Genomic DNA, 16,911 nt, shown 5'->3' with positions numbered 1-16,911 from the left:
ACCAACAGTGTAAAAGTGTTCATTTTTCTCCACAACCTCACCAGCATCTAATTTTTTTTTTTTTTTGCTTTTTAATAATCATTCTGACTGGCATGAGATGGTATCTCATAGCAGTTTTAGTCTGCATTTCTCTAATGGTCAGTGATGTTGAGCTTTTTCCCTATGCTTGTTGACCCCATGTATGTTGTCATTTGAGAAGTGTCTGTTCATGTCATTTACCCACTTTTTAATTGGGTTGTTTTTTTCTTGTAAATTTGTTTAAGTTCCTTATAGATACTGGATATTAGACTTTCATCAAGTGCATAGATTGGAAAATTTTTCTCCTCTTCTGTAGGTTGTCTGTTTACTCTGTTAATAGTTTATTTTGCTGTGCAGAAGCTCTTTAGTTCAATTAGATTTCATTTGGCAATTTTGGCTTTTGTTGTGATTGCTTTAAGGATTTGGCCATCCCTGTATCCTGAATGGTATTGCCTAGGTTTTCTTGTTGTGTTTTTATAGTTTGGAGTTTTAAATTTAAGTCTTTAATCTATAATGAATTGATTTTTTATATGGTGTAAGGAAGAAGTCCAGTTTCAATTTTCTGCATATGGCTAGCCAATTCTCCTAGCACTCTTTATTAAATAGAAAATCACTTCCCCATTCTTTTTTTGTCAAGTTTGTTGAGGATCAGATGGATGTAGGTGTGTGGTTTGATTTTTGGATTATGTGTCTGTTTTTGTACTAGTACCATGCTGTTTTGCTGACTGCAGCCTTGTAGTAGTATAGTTTGAAGTCAGGTAGTGTGATGCTTCCACCTATTGTCTTTTTGCTTAGGATTATTTAGGATTACATTGGCTATTTGGACTCTTTTTTGGTTCTATATGAATTTTAAAATAGTTTTTTCTAACTCTGTGAAGGATGTCAATGGTAGCTTACTGGGAATAGCATTGAATCTATAAATTGCTGTGGGCAGTATGGCCATTTTTAAGATAATGATTCTTCCTATCCGTGAAATAATTTGCCATTTGCTTATGTCATAGCTATTGAAGGAACATACCTCAAAATAATAAGAGCCAGCCAATATGATACTGAATAGGCAAAAGAGGCATTCTCCTTGAAAACTGGTACAAGTCAATGATGTCCTCTCTCACTATTGCTATTCAACATAGTATTAGAATTTCTGGCTAGGGCAATTAGACCAGAGAAAAAAATTAGGGGTATTCAAATAGAAAGAGAGAGTGTCAAACTATCTTTTTCTGCAGATGACATTATCCCGTATCTAGAAAACCCATCATCTCAGCCCAAAAGCTTCTTAATCTGTTAAGCAACTACAGTGAAGTCTTAGAATACAAAATAAATGTGCAAATGTCACTAGCATTCCTATGCACCACCAACAGGCAGGCAGAGAGCCAAAGCATGAAAGAACTTTTATTCACAATTGTCACAAAAAGAATAAAATACTTAGTAATACAGCTAACAAGAGAAATGAAGGATTTCTACAGAGAGATCTGCAAACTACTGCTCAATATTTCCTTTTTTTTAATATTTTATTTACTTCCAATTTTTTTTTCTGTGACTACCATGAGGCTTACATAAAATATTTTTAGTTATAACAATCTATTTTTAAATAGAAATTTATTCATGTATAAAATCTCTGTATTTTACTCCTTCCCCCACCAGTACATATTGTGTGCTATTGGTGTTATATTTTACACATTTTTATGTTGTGTATCTTTTGGCAAATTGTTGTAGCTACAGTTATTTTATCTTTTGGCTTTTGACTTTTATACTAGTGTTAAAAGTGACTTATGTACAGCTATTATAATATTAAAGTATTCTGAATTTAAGTTTACCTTACTATTATTATACTTTTATATGTTTTCATTTTATTACTTAGCATCCTTTTCTTTCAGCTTGAGAAATTATCTTTAGTATTTCCTGTAAAACACCTTTAGTGGTGATGTATTGCCTCAGTTTTTGTTTGTCTTAGAATATTATTATTTTTTTTATTTCTGAAGGGCAGCTTTGCTGATGATTATAGTCTTAGTTGGCAGTTTTTGTTTTGTTTTTCAGCCTGTTGAAGATATTATACCACTCCCTCCTGGTCTGTAAAGTTTCTGCTGAGAAATTTACTGATAACCTTATAAATTCTCCGGTGTATGTGGTAAGTCACTTTTCCTTAACTGTTTTCAAAATTATTTTTTTGTTATAACTTTTGACGATCTGATTGTAAGGTGTCTGGGTAATATTTTGGTTAATATAGAGTGGTGATCTAAAAGCTTCATGAATCTACATTTAGTATTACTTCCAAGATTTTGGAAAGTGGCCATGTTTTTCTTTAAATGAGCTTTCTGGCCAGGCGTGGTGGCTCAAGCCTGTATCCCAGAACTTTGGTAGGCCGAGGTGGGTGGATCACAAGGTCAAGAGATCAAGAACATCCTGGTCAACATGGTGAAACCTCGTCTCTACTAAAAATACAAAAAATCAGCTGGGCATGGTGGCGTGTGCCTGTACTCCCAGCTACACAGGAGGCTGAGGCAGGAGAATTGCCTGAATCCAGGAGGCGGAGGTTGCGGTGAGCCAAGATTGCACCATTGTACTCCAGCCTGGGTAACAAGAGCGAAACTCCAACTCTTGTTAAAAAAAAATGAGCTTTCTACATTTTTCCCTTTCTAGCATATTTCTGGAATACTTATAATGCATATATTCATTTGTTGGATAGTTCCCAATATGTACCATATGCTTTCTTGACTCCTTCATTTTTTCTTTTTATTCTTCTGTCAAATTTCAAATGACTTGTCCTTCTATTCACTAATTCTTTCTTCTTCATGATCAAGTATGGTGTTCAAGCTTTCTATTAATTTTTTTTCAGTTCTGTCAATGTATTCTTCAGCTCTGGGATTTCTGTTTAATTCTTCTTCATGGTGTTTATTTCTTTGCTACATTTCTCATTTTCCCTAAATCATTTTTCTGATTTTGTTTGGTTTTCTATTTGTGTTTTCTTACATCTCATTGAGCACCTTTAAAATGAATACTTTAAATTTTCAAGCAATTTGTACATCTTCAATTTTTTATGTTGGCTACTGGAGGTCTGTTCAATTTGATTGATTCTTTGTGTTTCATGTAGGCTTGCATCAGTGTTCACACATTCAAAGGAGCAAACATATCTTCTATTTCTTATAGGCTGGTCCCTGCAGATAATGACCTTATTCCATCAGGTCCCCTTACTTATGAGATTGCCTTTTGGGAATGTAGTCAAATGGCTTTGTAGTTAAGTTATATGTTTGCTTCTGGGACTGCAATAAAGTGTATGGTTCATAGGCCTGTTATCAGGCAATTATAGATCCTGTGTAGATGGAACTGTCTCCAGGATACTTGTTTTATAAGTATTGAAGGAACATACCTCAAAATAATTAGAGCCAGCCAATAGGGCTAGTGCTGGGGAAAGGGTCAACATTTGGGTCCACAGATAGTGGGCTTGATACCAGTTATGCAGATGGGGGTGGCTCATACTGAGTCACTGGGCATATCCATGGACAATCAGAAACAGTCCTGCAGTGTGGCAGATGGGCTACAATGGAATCACAGGGCTGCTTCAGGGTTGACAGCTAGTACTGATATGTACAGGCCTGCCTTTGGGGATGGGTATGCTTCTTTTTAGGTTTCTGGGCAGCATGACTGGCCCCAGACCACAGTGAAATGCAGCCAATACTGGGTCACAGGGCCACTTCAGGATCTACAGTGGAACCTCCATTGGCATTTTTGCCTTTGGCCCAGTCTTTCCCTAGCCTTTGTGCATGGAAAAGCATCCTCCCCACTGAGCTGTCACAAAGGCAAGACTGCTCCTAGACTGCAACTGAAAAGGGCAAGTTTCAAATCTGCAGTCAAACCAAGCCATAGGGCAAGTTTCAAATCTGCAGTCAAAATGAGGTTGGTAAGCCATTCTCTAGGGCATGTATGGTTGTATCTCCTTCTGGATTCTGGGCAGGTAGTATTCTTCCAGACCACAGCTTGGAGGTAGACTTGGTTTACAGGCCACTTCAGAATCCACAATTGGTACTGAAGTTGACAAGCCTGTTACCCAAGGCACAAGCAGATGTACCTCCAACAAGCTTCCTTTGCAGATAGCCCAGGTGACAAGAATGATGTCCATGTCAGTACAGGACTGTTTCCAGGTCTGTATCTGAGACAAATGTGAGCAATCCTAATAGGTAGGTTCAAGCCTGCCTTCTCAAACGTGACCCTTCTATGTCTTTGGCTCTACTAATGTATTATAACCTCCTACCTGGATATTAAAGCTATAACAAATTACTTTTGTACCCATGTCACTGACAAATTATTGTTGTGGGGGGAATACAAACAGGAGACCTCCTGTTTCATCATCTTTCTAACATCAGTCTCCCTAAAACTAGTTGTATTTCTATACAATAGAAATGAATAATCTGAAAAGAAAATTGAAAAATTGAAAACTACATTTTAACAATAAAGTCCAATACTTTTATACTGAAACCTACAAATAATTGAAATAAATTGAGGCAGATTTAAACAAATGGATATTTCATGTCACTGGGATAAAAGATCTAACATTGTTGAGGTAGCAGTATTCCACGAATGGATCTGTAGATTCAGTGAATTTCTTATTAAATCTATAATTTTGTTTTTCTTCAGAAGTAAATAAGACCATAATAAAATTTACATGAAAATTCAAGGAACCCTGAATAACCAAAACAATATTTAAAAAGTTAACTTGCAATTTCAAGACTTACTACAAAGCTGTGGTAATCAGGATGGTGTAGTACTGCCACAAGAATAGACATATTGACCAATGTAACACAATTGAGAATTCACAAATAACAATACATTTAGTTGATTATACATTCATGCTCAACTAAATTTAGTTGAATATTTAGTTACAAAAGAATCTGGACTTGTATCTCACACTGTGTATAAAAGTGAGCTCAAATTTAAAGGCCTAAATAAAACTGCTAGAACTATAAAACTCTTAGAAGGAAACATAGCTATATATAAGTGTTACTGTAATTTAAACAGCAGTTTCTTAAGTGTAACAGCAAAAGCTTAAACAACTAGAGGAATAAAATAGATACACTGAACATTATCAAAATGTTAAACTTCTCTGCATCAAAAGACACCATTGAGGGAGAGGTTTCAAGGGGGCTAACTGTAAGCAGCTAGTGTATGCCACTGTCATGGAGAGGACAAGGACTGATGAGTAAACACTAGCTCTTCAAGAGGATTCTATGGGAAGCCATATTGAGATTCATCAAGGAAGTATCAGTGACCCAAGGACTGCAGAGAGGAGCAAGGCAAGACAGTTACTCACCTAGGATTGGAGCAAAGGCAAGGGAGGTTACCACCTACCAACTTAATTTGTGAATAACCTATACACTGAAAAGTATAAAACATTGATGAAAGAAATTGAAGACACAAAGAAATAGAAATATATTCAATATTCATACATTGAAAAAATTATTATTGTTAAAATGTTCATCTCACCCAAAGTGATCTACAGGTTCAATGCAAATTCTATCAAAACTCAATTGTCAGTTTTCACAGAAATAAAAAACAAATTCTAAAATTCATATAAAATTAGAAAAGAATCTCAAAGAGCCAAAGCAATCCTGAGAGAAAAGAACACAGCTAAACATGTTACAATTTCTGATTTCAAAATATAAAGTTATTGTAATTAAAACATCATGGCACTAGCATAAAAACAGACACATCAACCAATGGAACAAGACAGAAAGCCCAGAAATAAACCCAAGAATATATGGTTTATTGATTTTTGAGAAAGCCATGAAGAAAACCATGGAAAAAAGACTCTTTAGTAAGTGGTATTAGAAAAACTGAATATCCACAGCAGAAGGATTAAGTTTGGATTCTTATATCACACTATATACGAAATCTTAACTAAAATAAACAAAAGACTTAAATGATAGACCTGAAACTCTAAATCTTCTAGAAGAAAATATAGAGGAAATGTTTTATGACATCTGTCCATGTGATGATTTCTTCAATAGCACTTTAAGAGCAGAGACAATAAAAATAAAAACAGGGGCCGGGCGCGGTGGCTCAAGCCTGTAATCCCAGCACTTTGGGAGGCCGAGGCGGGTGGATCACGAGGTCAAGAGATCGAGACCATCCTGGTCAACATGGTGAAACCCCGTCTCTACTAAAAAGATACAAAAAATTAGCTGGGCATGGTGGCGCGTGCCTGTAGTCCCAGCTACTCCGGAGGCTGAGGCAGGAGAATTGCCTGAACCCAGGAGGCGGAGATTGCGGTGAGCCGAGATCGCGCCATTGCACTCCAGCCTGGGTAACAAGAGCGAAACTCCGTCTCAAAAAAAAAAAAAATAAAAAAATAAAAACAAATGGAATTCTATCAAAGTGAAAAGAAGAAAAACTTTTGCACAACAAAGAAAATAATTGACAGAATGAGGATACAACCAATGGATTGGGAAAAAATATTTTCAAATCATACTTCTGATAATGGACCAATATCCAAAATATATAAGCAACACAAACAACAGAATAGCAAGAAAAAAAATTGAAAGTGAGTGAAGGATCTGAACAGAAATGTCTCAAAACAAGAGATATGAGTGTCCAAAAGACATATAAAAATGTTCAGCATTACTACTCAGGAGAACACAAATTAAAACTACAAGACAGTTATCTCTTTACACCTGCTAGAGTGACTATTATTAAAAATACAAGGAATAATAAATGTTTGTGATAATGTGAGCAAAAGGGAAGACTTGTACAGTCTTTGTTGGAATTCAAATAAATACAGCCACTTTGGAAAATAGTATGGAGATTCCTCAAACAACTGTAAGTAGAATTGCTATATAATCCAGCAGTCTAACTTCTGAGTAGACTGAGTATAGCCAAAGGAAGTGAAATAGGTATATCAAAGAGATAGCTCCACTCACATGTTTATTCCAGCATTAGTCATAATAGTCATGATATCAGAGTAACCTAAGAGTCCATCAACAGATGAATGGATAAATAAAATGTGGTATATACACAATGGTATAGTATACAGTCTTTAAAAAGGAGAAAACTGTAATTCATGACAACATAGATAAAATTGGAGAATATTATGCTAAGTGAAATAATCCAGACAGACACATAGTATATGATCTCACTTATAGAGAGATCTTAAAACAATTAATCTCATAGAAACAGAGAGTAAAAAGGTGGTTACCAGAGGCTAGGATGTAGGGAAGAGTTACAGGACTAGGGGAGATGCTGCTCAAATGGTAGAAAGTTTGTTAGAATAAGTTTTAGTGATCTATTGCACTGTATGATGATGGTAGTTAATAATAAAGCACAATTTCAGCATTAAAAATAGATTTTTAATACTCTCACTATACACAAAAATAAAATTTTAAACCTCCCAACTGACTGATGGACCCTCCTCTCCCCAAATTATCCTGCAAAACTAATTCAGGCCATGATAGGAAGTGGGAATCAGACATACCTCACAAACATCAAGACAGAGACTTTAAGACTCATAGACTTCTTATGTATGGTAAAAAATATTTACAATCTATTCTCTCTGAAGCCTGCTACCTGAAAGTTTCGCCTGCATGATAAAACCTTGGTCTCCCTTGATCAAGAATGAGTGCATCCCATTAACAGAATCAGGCTTCCAAAAATGGTTAATAAGAAACTTCTGTGAGTTAAAAGAACATGTTGTAGTCCAATGTAAAGAAACTAAGAACTTTGAAAAAAGGTTTGACGAAATCCTAATGAGAATAGACAACTTAGAGAGGAATATAAGTGAATTAATGGAACTGAAGAATACAATGCAGGAACTCCGAGAAGTATGCACAGGTTTAAACACTCGAATTGTTGAAGCAGAAGAAAGGATATCAGAGGTAGAAGTCTAACTTAATGAAATAAAACAAGAAGACAAGATTAGAGAGAAAAGGATAAAAAGGAATGAGCAAAGTCTCCAAGAAATGTGGGACTATGTAAAAAGACCAAATTTATGTTTGATAGGTGTACCTGAATGTGACGGAGAGAATGAATCCAAGCTGGAAAATATTCTTCAGGATATGATTCAGGAAAATTTTCCTAAACTAGCAAAGCAGGTCAATATTCAACCCCAGGTAATACAGAGAACACCACAAAGATATTCCTCAAGAAGAGCCACCGCAAGGCACATAATCGTTAGATTCACCAGGGTTGAAATGAAGGAGAAAATACTAAGGGCAGCCAGAGAGAAAGGTGAAGTTACCCACAAAGGGAAGCCTATCAGACTTACAGCAGATCTCTCAGCAGAAACTCTACAAGCCAGAAGAGAGTGGGGGCCAATATTCAACATCCTTAAAGAACAGGACTTTCAGCCCAGAATTTCATATCCAGCCAAACTAAACTTCATAACTGAAGGAAAAATAAAATCTTTTATGAACAAGCAAGTACTCAGAGATTTTATTACCACCAGGCCTGCTTTACAAGAGCTTCTGAAAGAAGCATTACACAGAGAAAAAAACAACCAGTATTAGCCTTTCTAAAAATATACCAAAAAGTAAAGAGCATCAACATAAAGAAGAATTTGACATCAACGAATGGATAAAACAGCCAGTTAACATCAAATGGCAGTAATCCTAAATTTAAATCGACTAAATCCCCCAATCAAAAGATACAGCCAAAACCCAATGGCATGTCACATCCAGACCCATTTCACTTGCAAGGATACACAAAGACTCAAAACAAAGGGATGGAGAAAGATTTACCAACCAAATGGAGAGCAAAAATAAATGAATAAATAAAAAGCAGGAGTTGCAATTCTCGTATCTGATGAAATAGGTCTTAAAGCAACAAAGATATAGTGGTAAAAGGATCAATGCAACAAGAAGAGCTAATGATCCTAACACCCAGATACATAAGACCTATAAAAAGACTTAGACTCAACGAGACAGAAAATTAATAAGGACATCAAGGACTCGAACTCAGATCCAGAACAAGTAAACTTAATAAATATTTATAAAGCTCTCCACTTTAAATAGACAAAATATACATTCTTGTCAATACCACATCACACCTACTCATAGGTTTAAATGAAACATTGATTGGCCATTATTAATGCCAAATTTTTTTAGAATAAAGCAACATGTCCCTTCTCTCTCCCTCTTTTTCTTCCTCTTTCTTCCTCTCCTTTACTCCTTTTTTTTCTTTCCTTCTCTCAAAAAAAGAAAAAAAAAAAGAAATCAATCTGTAGACCTCTAAATCCAGGTCAGCAATGCCTCTCTCATTGCTCAATTTACTTCCTTCCCTTCTCTCCCTCCTTCCCTCCCTCCCTCCATCCCTCCCTTCCTCCCTCCCTCCCTTCCTTTGTTTCTCCTTTCCTCCCTTCCTGCCTTCCTCCCTTCCTAAAACAAAAACAAAAACAAACAACAACAACAACAATAAAAACCTTGGTCTCCACAATCCCTTATTGTAACCCAGACATTCTTTTCTATTTGATTCTAGACCTTTAGATAATAACTCTTTCAACCAATTGACAATAAGAAACTTTAAATCTACCTAGAGAGAAAAGGAAAGGTTAGAGTTAGAGAGAGATGCAACTAACCGAAAAAACAGTGCTACACAGAACTTGCCCCACAGATGCTGGCTTTAAGATGAAGGACCTGTGAGCCAAGGAGTGTGAACATGGCCTCAAGAGGTGGAAAAGGCAGGGAAATGCATTCTCCCCTAAAGCCTCCAGCAAGAAACATAGCCTTGCCAAAACTTAGTTTTAGCTGGACAGCACTTCTGTTAGACTTCTTACCTAGAATATTGTAGGATAATAAATTTGTGTCATTTTCAGCAATCAACTTTGTTCTAATATTTTAAATCAACAGTATAAAACTAACACAAGTTCTAATATGAAAAAATATAAACCACAGCCATAGACTTTATAGTATGCACACAGATCTATTCCAGATGATTGCTTATCTAAATGAGAAAATGTACATTAATAATCAAGCTTCTAAAGGATATCTTCATAACAAAATATCTTCATAACTTTGAGATAGACAACATTTTTAAAGCAGGAAACAACTCTGCAAAATATAGATAAAAGAACAAAAATTAAAAGTACTACCTTTTAATTAAGGTGATACACAAAATAAAAACATAATAAAATAAAAACCATTATAAAGAAAACTTTATGCTTTCTTAAGTGTGATAGATACCAGAAGCAAAATGAGAATACATGCCATGGAGTGGGAAAAAAATACATATGATATATGTGATTATATATATACCTGAATATATATTCATAGCCAGATTATATAAAAATTATACATCAAGTAGTAATATAAATTAAAAATAAAAAGACAAATATCTCATATACCCCATAAATACATATACCTACTAAATGCTCACAAAAATTAAAAATAGAACATTTATAAAAATAATAATATAATTTTACAAATGCTAAGATATCAACAAAAAGACATTTCATGGAAGAGGCCACATTTCTACAGCAGTAAAAGTGAATGAATTGCAACTATGTACAATATCACTGATAACTATTGCAAAAAAAAAAATGGCCAAAAAGGCACAAAAGAGCATACACTATATTATGGCATTTATATAATGTTTTAAACCAAGCCAAATTACCCTATAGTTTCAGACATCAGGACAGAACTTATCCATGGCATGGAGTTAGAAGTGAGATGGGTACATGTGAGATGGGGACATGACTCCTTGTAATTTTATGTTTCTTGATCAGGATGTTTGTTCCACGCCAGATGAGTGTGTTCAAATTCTGAAAATTTGCAAGGTAAATACTCATGATATCTGCATTTGAAACAAGACGTATAAGATTTCTTGCTAAAAGTCAACCTTGAAGGAAAGCAGCAGACAAATGAAACAAGTATTAGTAGTTAAAGAGCTCAAGCAAATCACTTATGTGGCTCATTCTAATCCCTCAATAAGTGGTAGCTGTTATTTTTAAACCTTTTTTTTCTGCTTCCATTTCTCATCAATGTGTTAGAAAACACCCTCCCACCCATCTCACATGCAAGGATACACAAAGACTCAAAACAAAAGGATGGAGGAAGATTTACCAACCAAATGGAGAGAAAAAAAAAAAAAGCAGGAGTTGCAAATCTCGTCTCTGATAAAATGGACTTTAAAGCAACAAAGACCAAAAGAGACAAAGAAGGACATTACATAATGGTAAAAGGATCAATGCAACAAGAAGAGCTAATGATCCTAAATACATATGTACCCAATACAGGAGCATCCAGATACATAAGGCAAGTTCTTAATGACTTACAAAGAGACTTAGACTCCCACATAATAATAGTGGGAGACTTTAACACTACATTGTCAATATTAGATAGATCGATGAGACAGAAAATTAACAAGGATATCCAGGACTTGAACTCAGACCTGAAATAAGTAGACTTAATAAACATTTACAGAACTCTCCACCCCAAATCCACAAAACATACGTTTTTCTCAGTATCACATCATACCTATTCTAAAAGTGACCACATTGAAGTAAGTCACTCCTCAGCAATTGCATAGCATTTCACAGGTTTAAATGAAATATTGGTTGGCTGCTTGTTATTTTCCTCCCTTATTCCTTCCTGTCTTCATGGTTAAGCACATTTACTGGCATAAAAGAGGTTTTTAATGCCCATTTTTAGACTGCATTTTATCCTGGGCAATAGAGCAAGATTCCCGTTCTCTCTCCCTCTTTTTCTTCTTATTTTTTCTCTCTTTTATCTTTTTTATTTCTTTCTCTCTCTTTTTCTTTCTTCTTTTCTTTTTTTTTCTTTAAAAAAAAAACACCCTCCCTCTCTCATCTTTGCTATTTTTCTTGAAGACAACTAGAAAGACTATTGTTAATAATTATTTGCCTGTATTAAGAAAGTTCTGAAATCACAGTGTCTAATTAAGAATCTGGGTTTTAAATTTCTAAAGTGATTTAAAGTGTTCATAAATCTCCTTCAGAATCTCTGTAAATGGTATCTACGTCTTGCACTTCTCTAATTACATCCAGTTTTCTTCAAGTACCAGTAATCAGTTTTTTTTTAAGAAATATCATTTTGAATGAAGGTTATTGTTTTTTCAACTTTCATCTCTAGTATGTACTAGAACAACTATATTTTCTATCATTTTGCTACACAGATCATGTTGCATACATAAATATGTTATATACATATATATGTATTCATGCATATATGCTGTGTATATATATGTGCTATTTCTAATACAGTTTAAACAGGCTTTTTTCAGAACCAAAATTTCAAAATTATATCCACTGAAAAATATATTCTACATTCTAAGATATTGACTGAAAAATCACCTTTGAACTTCAAAGGAAAACTGTATATCCAAAAAAGTGTAATATGGGCATAAAAAAAATACTTTAGAACTCTTCATAGTGATTTTACTTCTTGTACCATTTCACCATATATCCATACATTTTTCTTAAAAACTATTTCATGAAGGACCAGGGAAGGCATTTTCAGCTATATTTTATACTTGAGAAAATAGGCACAAAGTAATTGTCTCAAGTTCAGAAAGTTTCAGATTAAAGGAAAAAAAACCCCACAGATCCAAGGTTTTCTGTTTCTAATTAAGTTTGTTCTTTTTGTCCTCTGTACTCTATTTGCTCTCCTGCACTCCCTCCCTCAGCACACCTCACTTATGCTGCTTTGTGTAGTCCTTGTACTTAAAATAAGAAAGGCCCATGTAGATATTAAGAATATATAAGGAAGGTCCAAAGAATACAGGTGACTCTTGAAAATATGAACTTCAAAGGGCAAATAGGATTATGTTTAGAATTGAGTAGAGAGAAGCACAATACAAATAGAGGAAGGTACCACCAGTCAAACAGGGCACATTCAGCTGTTAATGAAGAAACTGAACTGCTTAGAAGAGACAGACAGTGTTAGGATGAGACATAAAATTGAAAACTATTGCAAAAAATTCAGCCCACACTGTAATACGGCAATCCCTCCTTATCCAAGGGGGATACATTCCAAGACTCCCAGCAGATTCCTGAACCCCCAAATCATAGAGAATCTGACCTATAATGAATGTGTTTTTTTCCTATACATGCATAAGTATGATAAAGTTTAATTCATAAATTAGGCACAGCAAGCAATAAATAACTGATAAAATAGAACAGTTACAACAATACACTATAAAACTTTTCTGAAAATATGTGTATTCACTCTTTCTTACTCACATATTCTCAAACCACAGTTGAGTAACTAAACCTGCAGAAAGCAAAATTGCAGTTGAGGGGACTGCTACATTTCTACCAAATGAATCAGTATTAATTAATTAAACTCTCTAGAAGTCAATTTGGACTTTAAGAGCATGTTTTTATTTCTTGTTTAGCTGAGTTAGGATTGAGAAAGAAGGTAGGCATCCTTAGAGGAGAAGATAGTGTTTAAAAAATAAACTTTAAACAAATTAAATTTAACAAAGTTTAATTGAGCAGAGAATGATTTGCAAATCTGGTCGCCTCCAGAACTATAATAGAAGCTGTTTGCAGAAACTCCAGGGCTGCCTCATGGTCAGATACAATTTATGGACAAAAAAGGGAAACAGCATACAGAAAATAGAAGGGAGGTACAGAAACAGCTGAATTGATTACAGCTGGGTCTTTGTCTTATTTGAATCTAGTTTGAACAGTTGGCTAACTGTAGTTAATGGAACTGTAGCTGCAGTAATTGGCTGAGACTCTGCGACTTGTTACATGGTAAGTTACAGGTGGTTTACACTTCAAGTTAAGTTACAGAGGAACTTTTCAGCCAAACTTAAAACACGTAACAAGTTAGCTTTAGGCCAAACTGACCCAAAGGTTAACGATTTTTCCCTTTTGATCACCCTCTCAATTCTGAAAGATTGGACAAAACTATAGGCATTGCCATAACTCTGTCACCACTGTAAACAGACTTATTTGGTCTCAAATCCCACTAGAAAATAGCAATGGGTTTTGCAAGGTGTGAATAAAAAAACAGAACAATAGGAAAAAATGCCTGATTAACATCAAGTTATATCAGGTTAGATTTTTTGTAAGGGTTAGAACAAAAGGGATCTCCTCATTGTACCAGAATCTCTTGGTGTCAGAAGCGGGGAAAAAACTGGTTTCTGTATCTCTCGGCTTAAAGTTTTGTTTTGATTATATGACACTTAGCCTGAGTGATTCTAGTTTGTTCTGATCTATTGGGGACTAGGGAAAAGGCTCAGTCACAAACATTGGCCTTCCATAATTCTGCTTAGCAGTTGCTCTCTTTTCGTTAGGTTCTTGCCTAAATGAGAATCTGACCAAACCTTAGGTCATGAGTGCAACTCGTCTCAATTACCATCATTTTTAACTAAAAATGGTCTGAATACACCATTCACAGGTTATGCTGTCCTCATAATAATGCTTTCCTTTGAGATTTTGCTATTCCAGTCAAAGAGAGCTGATTTAATGTTCTAAAGATGGCTGCATGCAACTATTTAAAATTGTTGAGGCTGACTCACACATGTAATTTCAACACTTTGGGAGGTAGGGCAGAAGTCTGGCCTGGAGTTTTGCCTGGCCAACATGGTGAAACTCCATCCCTACTAAAATTATAAAAAATTAGCTGAACGTGGTGGCAGGCACCTGTAATCCCAGTTACTCAGGAGCCTGAAGAAGCAGGATCTCTTGAACCCAGAAGACAGAGGCTGCAGTTAGCTAAGATTGTGTCATTGCACTCCAGCCTGGGCCACTACAGCAAAACTCCAAAAAAATAAAATAAATAAAATTTAAAATATAACTTTTGAGCAAATACTGTAAATCAGGGAGACTATTGTAACTATGAGGAAGACAATACCAAGTGTTTAAATTGTTAAATTCTTAACCAGGATTCCCATGAACCAACCTAACTAATACTACTCCATTAAAGAATTAGCCAAATGAAGTGTACTCATTTTAACTAAGCATCTTGTTTGTTAATCTCTTGAAACTGAGTCTCTATAACACATATTTTATTCATCCATGTGCAATAAGAAGTGTTGACAACTGCACAGTGCAGTGGTGGAATCTTGGTTCACTGCAACCTCTGCCTCCCAGGTTCAAGTGATTCTCCTGCCTCAGCCTCCCAAGCAGCTGAAATGACAGGTGTGCATTTTTGTGTTTTTAGTAGAGACAGGATTTCACCATGTTGGCCAAACCGGTCTCAAACTTCTGACCTCAAATGATCTACCCACCGCAGCCTCCCAAAATGCTTGGATTACAGGTGTAAGCCACTGCGCCTGGCCCAGCAATGTTCTTTTTAACTTAGAATATAGGTTAGACTGACTGGATCAATGTTCTGTTTCTGACTATGAAGGAACAAATGTACTATTAAGTTGTCTAGCTCACACTGGCCTTTCATCTTCCATTAATCAAGGTATAAGTTTGTCTATGTATAAGGTTGTCTGCAAAATTCTCCAAAAATAAAAGTAAACCCCATGTATGTATACAAAGACCCCTTTTCTGATTCTATTGTTTATGGATACATTACTTGGCATGGTGAAATTAGCAGTTTCTAGCCAAGGGTCTGAGGTAGAATTATTACAGGTTGAAAGAACACTGTAGTACCCTAGCACATAAATCAGTTCGCAAGAAACTCCTAGGCTTTTGGTGAAAAACTGTCCTGTATTGGTCCTGGTCCTTGTATCCTATACTGAATTAAATTAAAACAAGGAGTGAGAAAAGGTGGGTCTAGAAATCTGACCAGTAGTATAATTTGAACAACAGTTAAGTTAGGGATGTTGCTAAATACCCACTGTGTGAACTAAAGGATCCATTAGGTTGTGTAAAGTTTGTGTTTGGCAAGACAGATGAAATGCTCCATAAAGTTACCCACAGAAGGTACTGATTGTGGTGATCTAATTACAGTATAATCCTGCTGAGCAAAAGAGGTATACATAAATAAGACAAAGATTAGAGTTTCATGATGACAGAAAAGTATTTACCCACAATCCTGGGAAAACTGTTTATGTCTCGGATACTGTCTGCTCCTGAATAGAAACTTTTCTGGTTAGTTTTACCTTAAGATCCACATGAGTGTGCCATTTCCAAGAGTATAAAAAAGTGCTTTTGAGTTACAAAATGTGGACCCAAAGTTTGAGGTCCCACAGTTTTGCTGCAGTGTTGGTGGCAAGGGCAGTCTTTCTTTCTCTGATGACAATTCCAGAAGACCTAATCTCTGTTCTAGATTGTCCTCAGCTGGTGGTTCATTAAAAGCTTCCTTTAACTGGCAAAAATATATGTTGGCATTCTACAGTAAAGCCTTGCAGTATGTAGTCATCTTAGGGTTTAGGAGAGCAGGAGGTACATTAGGTTCTATTATTAGGAACATAGGCCTTCCAGGGACTATTTCATAAGGGACCAACTTATGTTTTCTGGTGGAAGTAGATGTGACTATCATCAATTTTCAATGCCTTTCATCAAGGCAATTCAGTAAACTCAGTTTGTTTTGCTTAATGGTATTGTATCTATAATAACTTAGTTAACTGTTTTACTGCTTGTCCAGTGAAACAAGTATCACTGGGGATTTCCCCAGGAATATTCCTGGGGAAAACACATCTTCTAATAACCTTTAGCTATGGTTACAGCATTGGTCTTCTAGCATGGAAAAGTTTGTATACCACCAGAAAACATAGATTGAAAATAGCAATTGAATGAAAATCCCTCTAGAAATGTTCATATGGCCCATCAGGTAGCAGAAATGTACCTAAAGTTTTGATTATCTTTCCATTATTATGGTTTTGATAAACAAGATGATTATAAATCATTTTAGCAATTTTAGAAAGGTCTTCACACATTTATTTTTCATGATTTCAATTATTTCAGCTCTTCCATGTTGAGTTACAGAGTGTTGAGTTTTAATAATGTAGATGTTAAGGAAGCAGGAAGGACTAGACAGTTGTTCAGGTTCT

At 35.4% G+C, this 16,911-nt stretch overlaps 1 protein-coding gene across 11 annotated transcripts in view; it reads left to right on the top strand.

Moving 5' to 3' along the window:
• The window catches only part of LOC118150612 (uncharacterized), a 325,444-nt gene that overhangs the window by 187,323 nt on the left and 121,210 nt on the right, over positions 1-16,911 (top strand). For all 11 annotated transcript variants that reach the window (XR_004738734.3, XR_004738733.3, XR_013532492.1 and 8 more), the window contains one exon: positions 2,053-2,143. Coding sequence is in view for 2 of the 11 variants with exons in the window: in XM_078365771.1 (XP_078221897.1) it covers positions 2,053-2,143 (91 nt within the window). In the remaining 9 variants the exon portion in view is untranslated. The remainder of the gene's footprint in view (positions 1-2,052; positions 2,144-16,911) is intronic.

This window comes from Callithrix jacchus, chromosome 2, assembly GCF_049354715.1.
Source record: "Callithrix jacchus isolate 240 chromosome 2, calJac240_pri, whole genome shotgun sequence".
Taxonomy (NCBI): domain Eukaryota; kingdom Metazoa; phylum Chordata; class Mammalia; order Primates; family Cebidae; genus Callithrix; species Callithrix jacchus.
This window is presented reverse-complemented; position numbering and strand designations above follow the sequence as displayed.